Source organism: Lutra lutra, chromosome 16 (genome assembly GCF_902655055.1).
Source record: "Lutra lutra chromosome 16, mLutLut1.2, whole genome shotgun sequence".
NCBI classification, from domain to species: Eukaryota; Metazoa; Chordata; class Mammalia; order Carnivora; family Mustelidae; genus Lutra; species Lutra lutra.
Genome location: NC_062293.1, coordinates 15,285,841 through 15,301,916, shown reverse-complemented (window position 1 = coordinate 15,301,916; position 16,076 = coordinate 15,285,841). Strand labels below are relative to the sequence as shown.

The following is a 16,076-nucleotide window of genomic DNA, read 5'->3' as shown; positions in this document are numbered from 1 at the left end:
CTGCCCTCCTTATAGATAAATAAGTTACCATTGTCCCTATTTTACAAAGGTCCCCTTTTAAAAAGGCCTTAAAATGTTGAATCAGTGCTGGAAGTCATCAAGTTAATAGGTGGGGGAAAGGAAGAAGGACTAGAAAAAGAATGGCAGGTATGTAGTACGTACCACCTCTCCCCTGCCCTGCAGCTGTGCACGCCCAGCACTCTCACCTCATCAACTTGACCCTGACTTAACACTCTTTCTCAGCACAATATGCCAGACTAGGTGTGAAACTGTTTCCCATTCTCTTGGGTAGAACCTAGATCTCTAGCATCCTAGTGAGGTGTGCTTTCTACTCCACACTACTTTTTTATAAAAGAATTATTCCTTTAACAAAGTTGGTGTTTCCCAAAGCAGACCTATCCCTGCCTTCCTGGAAACAAAGAAGACACCAACGACATAGCTGGCAAAAGCAGAACTTGTTTTGGCCCAGAAAGAAGAGAGGCCACATTTGACTGTGCCTCCATCCATGACTCATCAGAGAGACTGAACCTCTCTGACCATGCTGGGGTTTTATTTCTCTCCTGGCATGTTCTTCACCCAGCCTTATTGGACACAACTGTGCTTGTGGCCATGTCGCCCAGCCTACTTCATGCCAGTTCGTTAGAAAATTAGTTCCAGATTCTGATGAAGATATTAAGCCAGGCAGGAGATTCTGTGGTATTTTGGTATTTTCCCTGAGACAGGAACTTTTAAAGAAACAAGCTCTAGTGGAAAGAACATGGATTTTTGAGTCATTACCTGCATGTAAATCGTATTTCTTCCTGGAACTGTGACCTTTGGAGAGTTTTATGTTTCTGGGACCGTTTTCTTACCTGTGTAAAAGAGATAATTCCTAAAGTTGTTGAGAACTAAAGAGGTCATGTAGTATAATACCTAAAATAGTACAGAGTACAAAGAAAGTGTTCAAGGAATGTTCTTCTCTCTACTCCTGCCTTTGCGGTAATAGACCCTTTAGATATACCTTAGCTAAATCCTGTGGCTAATTCGATAAGCAGCAGTAGTCTTCTGCTATTAGTATTCAGGGGCGCGAGATTAAAAAAAAAAAAAACAAAACTGAGTCTGAGTTTCTTCTATAAATTGTATGACATTCCCAAGAGTCTTTTATTATAAATCCCACTAGTACTGCTACAATGCTTAATACACAGAGTTGGCAGCCACATTTTAATAAAAAGAGACCAATCTAGAATTGCCTCATGAAAACTGAGAAATCTATTTCCAGAGAGACTTCGCTAGTTGATCTGCTCTCTCTTTTCCTAGAACATCTCAGACAATTGAATGCCGAGGTCCAAGGCAGCCAGGCTACCACCGAATAAACAGTGTCTTTACAACAGATGAAACCCTCAGGGGCTCCGAAAGGAGAAAATACAGTATTTTGTAGCCATATCATGACTTTACAGGCTTACCTTCTCGACATGATTTATTAACCAGAAACATCTTGGCAACCAGCTGATACACGGGGACAAGCAAACACTTCTAACTTCTGATGCTTTGTAGTCTGTTCCCTGGTGATTGAATAACATGCAGAGCTGCTGAGGGATCATCATATATCACTTAATGGCAGAGAGAATAAAATAGTAGGACCAGGAGTTATCAAAAAAGCTTCCTCACATTTCATTTCAGTTGGAATTCAGCCTTCTGCCCAGCACTGTCTGGCACCAGCTTTGTTACTGAAGTATTGATCTCAGAGTTTGAGGCCCCCTGGGTCAATGAGATGGAAATTCACTAAGAGTTTAATGCTATTGGCAAAGCCCAAGCTGGCCTTTCAGGGAAACTGGCTGTAATTGCTTTCCATTTCAGGCAGTCTGATTAGCGGGACTCTTTCAAAGCAGGGTTTGGCTTTGTGGCCTTCAACCTCTACTTCCTGTACATTCCCCCTCTGCTCTTCTGTTTCTCCCTGGTTTCTCTCCAGAGCATTGCACGTATTTCAGTAGACCAGAGAGACCAATTCAGTGCCTCCAAAATCACACCATGTAAGCCCGTGCTAAAGGCCTGTCTCCGTGTTAAGGAGAACTCTCAGAGGCAACAGAACGTCTCTGGCTCTTCTAGTCCATCTTCCCAGGCTTTCAACACTCACTCATTCACCCTGAACTTGCTGACCTTATTAGGGAAGTAGACACAGAGGAGAATATTCTGTACTGAAGCCAAAAAGTAGTTGATCTTCCTCAGAAATAGGCCACCCACATAAGCTGAAGGGAGTCTATAATCTGAGGATGGTGCAGGAAAGAGGAAATAGCAGAGCCAGAGGTCAGTGCTACAGCTGAGATAGAGTTTTCCTTATTTTTTTTTAAATATTTTATTTATTTATTTGACAGAGATCACAAGTAGGCAGAGAGGCAGGCAGAGAGAGAGGAGGAAGCAGGCTCCCTGTTGAGCAGAGAGCCCGATGCGGGGCTCGATCCCAGAACCCTGGGATCATGACCTGAGCCGAAGGCAGCGGCATTAACCCACTGAGCCACCCAGGCGCCCCAAGTTTTCCTTATTTTAAATATCACATGGCCTGTTGTCCCAGGATGTCAGCTCCAACATCCCAGAGAGAATGACCTAATGTTGCATAAACATATAACTGTCACAGAAAGAGATGAGTTATAGATGTCTTTTCTTAGCTTGGTAACAGGATGGGTGTGTGTGTGTGTCAAACTGTAAGCAGAGCATCACTGAAAATTTTTTTTATCACATCAGAACTTCTAAAACTTTGGATTTACATTCTGGATAAAAATATGCCTCTTGAAGCCCTAACAAACCTTAGACTTCACCATCTTATTCTGCTCTCTGTTTCCCACTATTCATCACTGTCATATCCTGTCATACTCTGAGATTAATCCATTTTATATTTTATTCCCTCGGGCACTGAGATATCAGATTAACTCACTAATCTTATAAACTAATCTCTGCTATTATGTTAATAAGAGGAAGATAGCAAACCCATTTGAAGCAACTTGTGCACTTCAAGTAAGGTGTTTGCGAAAAGTCATCAGTCTTTGTTTCTAACCTATTGATAACTTTGATTGTTGAAATTTGAGGCTGGGAGAGTAAACAGTTGAGGGCTGCTTGCCCTTGCTGCTTAATATTTCTGCAGAGCATTAGGCTTAATATTTCTGCATGAACCCCCACCCATTTTTTGTTTCCATTCTTCACTATCTTTGTCTTCACAGTATCTAGCCTCCCCTTCCATAGGAACAGCTCCCAGATCAGTGTTTGTATATATACATATATATATAGGAAGATACATGTAAGATCTTTATAAAAAGATCAGAAGACTCAGTTATCTTATTTTTAACTGTTTGAATAAAACACATGAGGTTTGTGAACTTTTTTTGAGTAACTGAATCACTGTGACCTAATGAAGTAATGATTTGGGAGCCTCATCTGGGTCGACCTGGTTTCCTCAAACTAAGAGAAGCAAACTTTATGGCAGGCGAAGAGGGGGAAGGGCTGCACAAATCCTGTGAGGATAGTGGAGTACTTACTTGACTCTCTGTGACTAGAATTGATATCTTATAATACACAGTCTGTTGAGATTTTTCCTAACTATTTTGGTCAATGTTAGCCCATGAGTTACACATTGAATACCTGATGCTCCAGAATCCATGCCACAAAGCAGACCATCGGAGGAGAAGCAGTTTGCCTAAGGCAAAAAGAAGGCATTCCCTGAAAAAGGGAAAACAAACTCTGTGCGGAGGACCTGCCCAGCCTGCCTTCTTAAAGAATTCATGGGTCTGAAGTAACCACAGAATGGGGAGCTGCGGGATCAAGGTGATCCTGACTGTTCTAATCCAGACGTGAGCCTCCGGGCAGGATGATATTTAACCTTGCCCTCGCTGAAGCATGAACTCTGGGTTACTGCTGATAGCCATTGCAGGCTCCTACAACAAACTCTTACATTGGGAATAGATTCTGCTTTCTAAAAGCAGTAGGAAAGAATTCAGCAAAGTGCCAGATCATGGGAAGGAAAAAAGGGTCTGGAACCACATCAGCCCTTAGGAGGTCTGGAAGAGTTACAGCAAGGAAAAAGGTGGTGTATATCCTTTACTAGCATTTGACTATTAGTAGATGATATTACCTGCCTGGAAATATTAACTTTCTAATCTCTGTGCCGGGTCTACATCTGCTACACTTCGAATTCTTTTCTATCACTGGGGGGAACTTAGTCTTCTGATGTCACAATTTGAGTGTGTACTTCCAAGGAGAGATTTCATTGATGTGTAATATTATTAGAGATTTGTCTAATTTGCCAATAAAATTTCCCTTATTATCTAATCCAGTTTCTAACTCCCTATTGGCATCAAGAATAAATGTGAGACTCATATTACTCTATTACTCTAGTCACCTAAGGTCATGGTTTTGTGATTTAATGCAAGGGAGATATTAGATAAAATCTAATGCATATCTCGGACTATGTCCAGTTTGCCAATTGCATGAATGTCCTTCAACTTTAAAAATTTGTTTTCTCTCAGTAGAAATCGTGGGACCCACGTCTATTAGTCAAATAGACAAACCATTCCCATCTTTAAAGCTCTTATACCTTCAAAGATGGGCAACAATAATTCTTTTTTTTCCCCTTTTCCAAATCCAAAATTAAGTTTGGAGAAAGCTAGTATCATTCTTACTGTCATAAAAACTCATGTGAAGTTTCCTAAGTTAATAAATATACAGAGACATAGTTATAAAATGGAGAGAGAGCATTCTTTTATGATTTGAAAAACATACAGAAGAGTAAACCGAAGAAAACACAAAAAGGGCTTGTATTGTCCTAATTGTGGTTTTGCTACCAGAAAGTAATATTGCTTTATATGTTTAAAATTATATATGTATGTATATATATTTTTTAAGTGGTTATGCCCTGAATAACAAATGCTGATTAAAACAACTTAACTAAAAAATCAAAAATAGGAAGAAGTAGAGCAGGCAGTTAAGGAAAAGTTTTGGTACCAAAAGTAGCATAGGCAGTAGAGGCTAATTTGTCCTATTAATGAGTACTGAAGCAATACTGGCTGAATGAAAAGATGGGAATTCCACAGGTTTTCCTAGGTTGTCAAACCAAGATTAATGGCCCAGCAATCAGAAGTAGTTTTCACCAGCTTAGGGGGACATGACAGCGCATTTTCTTTTTTGTGACTGCAGCAACTTACTCAACTGTCTCTAGAGACTTTTGAAAGCAGCTAGATCTCCACATTTGGTACAGTCAGCACTAATAGCCTGTCCTCTCAACCGTAAGAACCCACAGCTGTGAGACATGTATTCACGCAGCCGCCATGAGCATATCCAGTTGGTTTGGCCGTTCCAATTTTATCATAAGTGTTCCCTGACTTGTTTCCACCTCTGAAGACCACACCCTCAGTTCTCACATGAACTGCTTTAACCTCCTAACTAGGGAGAGCCTCCCCTCTGTCCATTTTCCACCAGCAGCCACAATCATTTTTTTTTTTTGAAAGCATAAATCCAACCATGTAACTTCCTCATGAAAATCCTTTAATATCTACTTCAAAGCCCTCTATAACAAAGGTATCTTCCACCCACCTTTTTAAATTGAGCTCCTTCATTCTCCCTCTTATTCTCCCTGATATTCTGGTCATAACCGATCGCCTGCTAATTCCCAGAACTTGCTAAGCTCTCTCCCACCTCTGGGCCTTTGCATTTAACAATTCCCGCCATCTGGAGCTCACTTTCCCTGGCTCCTCACATGGCAAGATCTCTCACTCCTCCTCAGATCTCAGCTTAAAACTGCCATCTCCTCAAGAGAGACTTCCACTTGTCACCTTATATAAGGAAGTCCTTCCTTGTTTTCTTCATCATAGCAACCTATATACTTCGTTCCTAACAGTTGTCACAATCTACTATTAATTTGTTGTACGTGAATACTTGTTTCTATGACAAGTATTCATATACATTTTCCCCTATAGAATATGAGTGCGCTCATGAGGACAGGAACCCTTTCTGTCATGCTCACTTTGGGCTTCCTAGTGATTAGTATGGTACCTGGCACACAGCACTCAGTAAATACTTTTTAAAATAATGAATTAAGTAAACAAAGGAATGATAAGTGATACTAATTCTAAGCTTGCAACTAAAAATATTTGTGAAACTCTTCTGACAGTTCAGTAGTGTCTTTTGTTCACTCTGTCACCATGTGTCAGGAATGAGTGAAGACACATTTCCACAAGGGTCCAATGAACAGTTATTAAGTAATATTTTCAAGACTGTGTTAAGCACTGACGAGGATACAGATATAAGTTAAATAGATCTGTCTACTAGGACTTACAGGTTAGTGGTTTTAACAGACGCATTTACAACTCGCTATAAATCAAGACAGAGTGCTATGCTAGAGGTATAAACAATGAGCGAGCAGCGTGGGGGAGGAAGAGCGACGTGATAAATCTTCAGTGCCTGCTATTATTGTTCTAAATTGTGACAAGTCAGTGGAGCCATAGCTCTTCTTCACAGACCCCTGCCAACTGCCCAAAGACTTCATTGTCAGAGGACAAGTGTCCATTTTCCTCAGGCCAGTGATGCCTTAACAGAACAGAAGGGCTATAGGAAACTGGGGTGAAGTGGGAGAAAGCAGGGAATCTCTATCCAGATTCCATATTTAAAAAGATGGAACGCTGCCCCACCCACTTCTACAAAGGCAGATCTTGGGCACACTCTACTTTTACAGCCCGCAACTTGGGGTTGACCTCATCCGGCTCTTTGATTTCACTTCCACGTTGAATCTGAAACAGTAGGACAAGCTGACTAGCAATGTATTTGGTATCCAGGTGCCATGAGAAAACCATGACGAGAACATGCCAAAGCAGTTACCGACTGATAAGCTAAAGATGGAAGAAATTTTTGCAAAGATGTGTGGGTGTCATTTGCTGAGAATTGATAGCAACAAGCAGACTGTAAGGCAGCAACCACCAAAGTGTGGCTGCAGGCAGAGTTTTTAAGATGAGAGGTGAAAAGGATCAGGAATGTCAGTCTCTTGTCAATATTTAAGTTATAGTTATACTCCTTCACAGTGAAACAGTGGCAACAGAGACGCCTGCAAATTCAAGGCCAAAGCAGGTTAGTGAGTTAGCAGACCTGCAAGTCCTCGTGTTTCTTTTTCTTGACCCCATCTGCTTAGCATGGATTCATTCATGAAACACTTACTGAACTTCTACTCTACACCAAGGACTGTGCTATCCACTAGAGAAACTTAGACGAATGAGACACCTCTTGACACTAAAGCCATTACCTTCTAAAGGGGAACCAGACCCCAAGCAACCAACAATAGTGCCATAGTACGGAATACCCTAGGAACCTAGACAAAGAGGAAGTGGTTTGCAGAAGAGGTGACATTCCCACTGGAATGTCTTGAAGGATGAGTTGATTCCATGAAGCAGCTCTGGAGTGGGAGAGCACTATAGGCAGAGAAGACAAGGTCACGGCAGGAGCAAAAGCAGGTGTGAAGATAGGAAATGCCTTTGCTGAATTGTGAGAAGATGTGATTAGAGAGTAAGACACGAGATCAGAAAGAATGAATGGAAGTATCACTAGGAAGAAAGCCTTGACGGCCATGTTTAAGACTTCACAATTTATTCTGTAAGTCTCTATAACCTTTTAGAGGTTTATACAGGAGTCTCTATAACCTTTTAAGGACAAGGAGACAATGATTAAATAACTCTGATGTTGTAAAAAATAGTTCTAATGAGTCGTGTATGGAAGATGGATTGAAGAAGAGGAGAGAGTGCAGGTAGGAATACTAGTTACGAGGTTTATAGCAATAGTGTAGGTAAGAAATGCCAAGATCTACAATGTGAGAATGGAGAGCAAAGTATACATGAGAGAGACATTTTGGAGATACTCAAAAGCACTGGGTCTTTTTTTTTGTGTGTACAGCCATTGAGAGTGGAGGGCTTAAAAATTACTGTGAAACTTATCTTGAGTGGTGGCGGGAAGTGAAACTACTGACCAATATAGAACATTCTGAGGGAGGAGGGCTCCTAGTATGAGCAACGGCGGGAGGATGAATAATAGGATTAGTGGGAGAAGATGAGTCCTGTTTTGGACATGTTTTTAATGAATTACCTCCAAGGAAGGTGCACAAGTATATTTAGTATGCGACTTTGGAAAATAGGTAAAGAGAAGAGTCAAAGCACAGGGTTATGGATTTGGAAGTCATCAGCAAGTACCTGAGAGCAGAAGTTGTAGGACTAAACAAGGTAACCCAAGTTAAGAGTATAGAGCAGTAGGGTCGGCTTTAGCTCAAGCGGTTACTTCGCGTTCAGTCTTCGGACTTCTAATCCCTTCACGGGGGTTCGAGACCCGCGGGTGATTTCTGACCCTTTTTTTAAAATAAAAAAAAATAAAAAATAAAAAATAAAAAAATAAAGAGTATAGAGCAGTAAATTTAGAAGCGTGTGAACAGAATAGTTATATTTAAACACTAGGGGAAATGATGGACTAATAATTTACAAGGGAAATATTAGAAGAAGACACAAGAGAAAGTAAGGTCACGGAAGTCAAAGGAGAAAACTTTTCCAGGCCAGGTCTGAAGTGATGAATATAATTTCTGCCTATATCCCATTAGCCAGAACTCCATCCTCAACCCCACTTGAATAAGTGAATGCGAGGTTCCTGGCAAAGTCGCCACCTCCTAGCAACAAGTGTTGACTATGAAAGGGAGCGCACATCTTTTGTAGATAGCTGTCCCTCTCTGCCAGGTAATTCTGATCTCACTAGGTCTCCCTAAATAATTCCCCACATCTACCTCTATGCTAGAAAGTCATTCCACAGCAGCCTCACACATTACTTCTGCCCAAATTATAAGATAGTTCAGCTAGCTTGTAAGCAACACCTTAGCAGCGGGCTGTAACTATACCACTTTATCATGTCTGAGCCCTGCATAGAAGAATATCAAAACACCTAAGTGGTGTTTCTCTGAAACACTAACGTGTTGTATATCGACTTTCAACATAACAGCTAATGAAATCTTTGTGACTACACATCAGTGACTATGACTAGAACAATGGAGAAAACATCCATGTCAGAAATATTTAAGTTAAACATTTGTTAGCATGCTTCCCTACTATAAATAGAAACTTTAAGTCTAGCTGTCTCCCTGGGGTGCTAAGCAAAAATCTATTAGAAAAACAATATATATTTTATGCCATTATATATTTTTCATAAAACAACTATTCTTCAGTTTCCAAACTATTAAAACAGGTGGAGGGAAAGGAGGGTGATTCTTGCTTATAAAGGGTTTTTTTTTTTTTCTAAAAGTCTCCCCAGCTCTGAAGTCTTGAGGTACAGGGAAACAGGGTTATCATGTAAGAGATAACTATGTTATCTCTTGATAACATCTTATCAATGATAATATCTTGATACTATCTTAAGAGCGGCTCTTCACTGCCTTGTAATCTGTCAGTGTCCAAGGGGGAGCATCACTTGTCTCCAATAATCCATCTCAAGGGGCTGTTGATGCCTGCAAAAAGGAATGGAGATAGGATTGACCCTCTCCTTCCTTGACTATCTTCCCTACCTTTCGTTAGAACTTACACATCTAGGAGAAGGGAGAGGGGACAGGGCCAAGGGAGGAATCTGCAACTCTGACCTGTGATTGGTTCTCCCCTAAAATACCTCAAAAGCAAATCCATCTTGAATATAAAGTTCAGTATCCTCTGGAAAAAAAACCTCTGGTCTCCTTGAGAAATTTATATTCCTCCTGTTAGCTTAAATGTTACGTTATTTCTTAGGGACCAGTTAGCTCTGTCTTCGTCTCCCCTCTCTGCCTAAAATTACACTACCAAGTTTTCCTGCATTGACTAACAGGGAATGGCACCCATACCCAATAACTGTTCCCTGATATGTGGATTTCTCTTTTGGTCCTGAAGGCAGTGGGTTCAAGGTATGAAGGGATAAAGATTGGGCTTAAGGATGAGGTATCGCATTTAAAAGTGAAAGTTCTGTTTGTGCACACAGTTACCTTTATACCATGTATAAAGTCACGTGGTTAATATTCATTCCTTAAGTATAGCACTATCCTAATTCTTACAGAGAATATACATCTCACTTAATATAGCTCACTTAATTCTCACCACAATCCTGAGAGGTGGTTATCACTATTCCTGTCTTGCAGAGAGGTTAAGTAGCTTTTCCAAGGTTACAGAGCTTCTAAGTGACAGAAGCAGGATTTGAACATAGGTCTATTTTGATTTTGCTTCAGAGATGAAGAGGCAGCACTGTGAATGCAGACAGGGAAATTTGCTATGTAGCTTTGAATCACAAGGTGATCTCATTATATATAAGCTGTGTGGAAATAATTCTGCCTTCGCCACTACCCCCCACCCCCATTTGGTCTTTATTATCACATATGAACCCACACCAAAGTTGACTTTGATTACCATCATCTTTAATTATAGAAGGAAGACATAGTTGTGTTCAGTCATGCCTAAAATCATGTCACACTGATGAGGGCTCCCTCTGTTTTTTAACTAGTCTGTCCCAAAATGCCAATCAAAAAAGGTCAAAATTAATTGCTGATTTTAATTATGTTAAGAATTCAGGGTTTATACCATACAAAGGAATACATTGCTCTTAATATTGGTTGACTTTTCACACAAAAATGCCCATTTTTCGCAGAAATGAAAACCAAGTCGCTAATCTTGTCAGTGTGTTAACAGAACTAGGTTTCAGAAAACCCTGGGTTCTCATCCCATCTCTCTTTGATCCCAGCCACATGAGTTGGGGGCTGTCCTTCAGTCTTGCCAAGTCTCTGTCTTCCATGATAATATTAGGAGTAATATTTAGTCCTATGCCTATAGTATAGGTGTTTGTGAGAATCTAAAAAAGTGTTATAGTATTTTTAAAATGATAAGGTCGTGTGCAACTTTACAGTATTATTAATTCAGTCACTCTACAAATATGCGTTCCTGTTGCCTGGGAGTACATATGTGAAAAAACATGGCTTCCAGCTTCCATACAGTCTTGTGGGAAGGCTGACAAGCAGACAGGTAGTGTGCTGTGGTGGGTGTGATAGGGGTGTGTACCTACTACAAGAATCCGAGGGAAAGAGCCCCTGAGTCTGTCTGGTGGGACCAGGGAGGACTTCACGGAGGAGATGGTGTGAACTGAGACTTCAGGAATGAGGAAGAGTTTGCCTTGTGAACTAAATGGGGAAGAGAATTACAGGCAGAGGGAAAGTGTGTTTGAAACCCAGAATGATTTACTCCATCTGAAAATACAAGCACCAGGTAAAAGGGCAAAGAGAGACAAACAGACAAGGGACAAATGACGGAGAGCCTATGAATACCATGCTATAGAGCTTAGATTATATATGGGAGGAAGTATAAAGCCATTGAAGAATTTTAAGCAGACTTTTTAATCAGGTTTCTACGCTGTAGATTATTGACCTGGGCCAGGGAGCAGGCAGTGGAGAGAACGAGGCTCTTCCAATTATCTAAGAGAGAAAGTATATAAAGGGAGGAGAAAAACAAGTGCTAGATTTTATGCCTGAGTGACTGGCAATATATTAAAAAATAAAGAAATCCTAAACGGATTTGGTTTTTGTGTTTTTTTGTTTGTTTGTTTTTTATTTGACAGAGACAGCGAGAGAGGGAACACACACAGGGGAGCAACAGAGGGAGAAGCAGGGAGCCCGATGGGAGGCTCCATCCCAGGACCCTGGGATCATGACCTGAGCCGAAGGCAGATGCTTAACAACTGAGCCACCCAGGCGCCCCATAAATGCATTTGGTTTTGAGGGAAAGTTTCAACTACAGATAGTGTCATATGACAGGTCATTTGAAGGACGAGAGATCCAGCAGGCAATTAGAGAAGCAAAACAATATGTCTGTGCTAGAGATGTCGCTACAGTGAGAGCTGAAGCCAGGAGACCTGTGAAATAAGAGGAAATGGGAAATAAAGCAGAGAAGTTACATCACTGAAGGAAATGGGAGAAAAAGCATCAGGGCAGTGTCACAGATACCGAGAGAAGAGAGTTCAGGGGAGGTAGTCAAAAGGACCTAGTGCTGGAGGGAGAAAAGAAAAAGATAAAGCTCAAAGGCTCAAAGACAACCAATTAAGAGGCTGCTGGTAATCTCAGAGAATGGCGAGGCTAAGAGTCAAAAGAAGTGAGGTTGAAAGTGAGCAAATAATTAGAAAATAGAAATAAACACAGACAAGTGTAGTGTAACACATTCAGATGGTAGGTTAGCCAGTGGCTCCATATCTTAACAGTAAGGGACAGATGGAAATGCCAGCGTGTAATATAAATTGCTGTTTTCCTTTGTGTCCTGAACACCATAAACTCTGAGTCCAGGGAACTGATCAGAACCATTCTTTCATGAATAATGTGATATGCTTGTGTCCAAAAGGAAATGAACTATAGTTGTCACCTTCATCTTTTCTTTGATTCTTATTGCTTGCTGTTCTCCTTAGTGCGAGATCAACGACAGCAAAAGCAAGCACTGTCCTCTCTAGCTAGCTGAAGTGCATACTAAAGAAATGCACACATCGTACCGGGATTTCTTACTTACGGTGGTAAAACAAAAGCACTAGGGTGATGTCAGTTCTGTGTCTAATTCATTTCCTTGTCAGACCTGAGTTTTTTTTCTTAACCCTGTTGGGAATGGCCTGAAGCATGGGTAGGTAGTGGGGTCGGAGGCTTGTATTCAGGGGTTCTGGTACTATGTAGCTGAGCCAATGGATGAGTCACTTAAAGCAGTAATTCTTACAGCAGGGAGGCTACAGTAATTTCAGTGTTAATAACTGGGTAGGACTGAGAATTTGAGATAGGGCCTTTCCTAAATGTTGCATGTTACCTTCTAATATGCTCTGTTGAAATAACCTACCAACTAACTTGGACTTTCAAAGGGTAAATGAAAGTTCAGGGGCATGTGGGTGGCTCAGTGGGTCAAGCCTCTGCCTTCAGCTCAGGTCATGGTCTCAGGGTCCTGGGATTGAGCCCCACGTCGGGCTCTCTGCTCGGCAGGGAACCTGCTTCCCCCTCTCTCTCAGTCTTCCTCTCTGCCTACTTGTGATCTCTCTCTCCATCAAACAAATAAATAAAGCCTTAAAAAAAAAGTTCAATAGCAATTTCCAGATTTTGTGGATGTGGAACAATCTGGGCTCATACCCTCAGATGATACTGATGATTCCATGCAGGCTACACTTCTCTGAGATAGTCTCTCAATTAAATAACTTCCCTCCCATTATGGTTAATCTTATCCAGTGAAATAAGTTGGCATGTTATCCACTAGAATTCAGAAATTCTTGAAACTCAAGGTTAGAACCTTGGTAGAATTTCTTTTTAAAGTCTTTTTGGAGAGAAATTTCTTTATAATGATTCCTGGGTAAGTTGTCCCATCCCCTAGTTTTCAGATTCTTTACTGAAGCTTGAAAAAAAAAAATCAAAGATAAATTAAAAATGTATTTGTTTTTCAGACAAATGTGAGGTTATCTCCAAATTTGTTTAATCCTGGCAGAATAACCAGTGTTTGATATGAGAGAAAATCATCCAGTAGATATTTGGGCGTCTCTTTGTGGAAATATCATCAACGAAATTTACTTGCTATTTTTTTACCTTCTTTTTGATTAATTCATTAGACTTGAAACTGAGACAGTGATTTCATTTCCCTTTTCTATGGCACTCCAAGTGAAGGGAATAGAAGAGTTTTGTTACCAATGGCATAAAGTACTCTACTGACCACTAATCTGGCAGGCAGTAGAGAGACAGTTCTAAGTGTCTGCAGTTCCTACAACCTAGAGCAAATGTGGCAAGAGAGCACATCCCAAAGGTCATCCAGCATTCTTTCTTTAATACCTAATTTTCTCTTTATTCCAAAAAATGTTACTGAGAATGTTTATATGCAGTACACTGTGTTAGGCACTCCAGGAAATACAATAACTCAGAATTTCTGTCCTAATGTAAACAGAAATACACACACATTTTGTATACATACATACATACATACATTCACACCTAAAGGAATATATCAGGGGCACCTGGGTGCATAGTTGGTTGGGCATCAGACTCTTGGTTTTGGCTCAGGTCTGATCTCAAGGTCATGAGATTGAGCCCTGTGTCAGGCTCCACACTGAGCATGATGTCTGTTTGGTTTTCTCTCTCCCTCTCCCCCTGCACCTCCCCCCACCCCCTTCAAATAAATAAAATCTTCTTTAAAGGAAGAATACATACCATTAAGATGCTTTGAGCTAGAAGAACTAGAATACTCCTAATTCAAATGGAGTATAAATGTATTTTATAAATGTATAAAGTATACAGTAATGTATAAAGTATAAATGGGTTATTTCATATAACAAGTCCAAACTTCGGGGAGCTTCTGATGCCATATAGTCAGGGCCTAAGCTCTATTTTTCTGCAGTTCTCTTAGCTTAGCCCTTCTGTTAGCTTTGTCTTCAGACCAGGTGACCACATGATTACAAGAGCCATGGCAGTTCTGAGTATCATGGGCTGATAAGACAACATGGGGAGGCAGAAAAGAGAGTTTTCTTTTAAGAGATTAAGGGTCCATTATCAAGGAGATGGAGTGGATGCCATCTGGAAACCTGCAGTCACACAGAGGAGAGGCGTGAAATAGCGTGCTGTATACCATACGAAAGAGATACACAATCTGTAATGCTTGTACCAAAAAGAAAATACTCCCTGTTCCTCGGCTGCAGGGAAGGTAGAGGGGATCAAAGAAAACTTCCCTTGGGGAAGAGGTGGTTAATTCATCTGGGGACATGTTGAGCTTGAGGTACTGCGAGCCCTCCAGGCAGAGAAATCCAGCAAACCAAAGGATATCTATTGGTGGAAGTCTCGGAAGTCTAGATCAAGAAGAAGACTCAGGTGGTGGTGAAGGCTCTCAGGATGGATGAGCTACTGGAGAGAGGACAGACGGGGACCAAAATGGAGATCCTAAGGAGCACTGACATTTAAAGTATGAGTAGAATAAGTGGAGAGTTCACAGAGACAGAAAATAAAAATGAGTCTTTTAATGCCATCTGTGTGTGGGATGGTGTAAGCCGACTAGAAATGACATTTTGTGATATTCACACATGTGATCTGGGTAAAGGACTGGTAAAAGTTAAAGACCTTTCTGTACCCATTATTTGCCCAGCAGCAGGTGCCCTTCTCTTAGAAACTGATTGAATGAGACAGAGTTTCGTTGGACGTATGGATGGACCTGAACAGTCCCCCACCCAGTGCAGAACCAGGTCATTAAAATTCTAAACTGAGTCTCTTTTTCTTTGCAGGAGTGGTCACACATTACTTGCTTTTTGGTTTTCCCGGCAAGAAGGAAAACTAAACCGACAGCAAACTATTGAACTGGGACATCACATCCTCAAAGCACACATTTTTAAGGTAATTAGAGAAGTTGAAGACTTTTTTCTTTCAATCTCCAGCAGGCTTTTCCTTAACACTGTGGATGAAGCTACTCATTTCAATGCAGTCCCTGCTTTTTGTTGTAGAGTTGATTCCCCTCCTAAAATTTGTAGCCTGTTCCTCTCTAGGTCTTTGGAAAGAGAACCACATTTGTCATCTCCCAGTTTAGCAGATTGCTAGGCTTTTCAGGAAATGTGCATGTATAATCATTTAGGTAAGAAGCGTATACACATACGTATGTGTATTCCGTATATGACCTACCATCTCCTGAAGACAGTCATGCTCTAGCAAGTAGCCGCAGATGTTCACAATGTCTAAAAAGAATCACTGAGAGAAGTTACTCTTTCAATTTTCTTATAATTGTGTTATGAAGATTTTAATATTCCTGGTACTATGATTTTCGAACTATTTATCTGGAACCAACATTAACCTCTCTTTGAGCTACTTCCCCCATTCTCCATTCCAATTGTAATCCCGGTTTTTCTCCCAGTAGTTTCAAAACTTCTAAGAACTCTGTGGCATCAGTGTCCCTCTCTCGGTACTCGCAAGGCTGGAGCGGATACACAATGCCAGAGGAAACGGCATGTAATTCATCTGTCTGCGCCTGTACGGGCGTTCATTTGTTTATTCAGCACTTAATGTAGACATTGTCCTAGGGATACAGAAACAAGAAAGATAATGTCCCTAA

General features: G+C 40.8%; 1 protein-coding gene across 9 annotated transcripts in view; it reads left to right on the top strand.

Annotated features, from left to right (window-relative positions):
- The window catches only part of TANC2 (tetratricopeptide repeat, ankyrin repeat and coiled-coil containing 2), a 375,400-nt gene that overhangs the window by 315,186 nt on the left and 44,138 nt on the right, over positions 1-16,076 (top strand). For all 9 annotated transcript variants that reach the window (XM_047706886.1, XM_047706885.1, XM_047706884.1 and 6 more), the window contains one exon: positions 15,259-15,367. In XM_047706886.1, the coding sequence (XP_047562842.1) occupies positions 15,259-15,367 (109 nt within the window). The remainder of the gene's footprint in view (positions 1-15,258; positions 15,368-16,076) is intronic.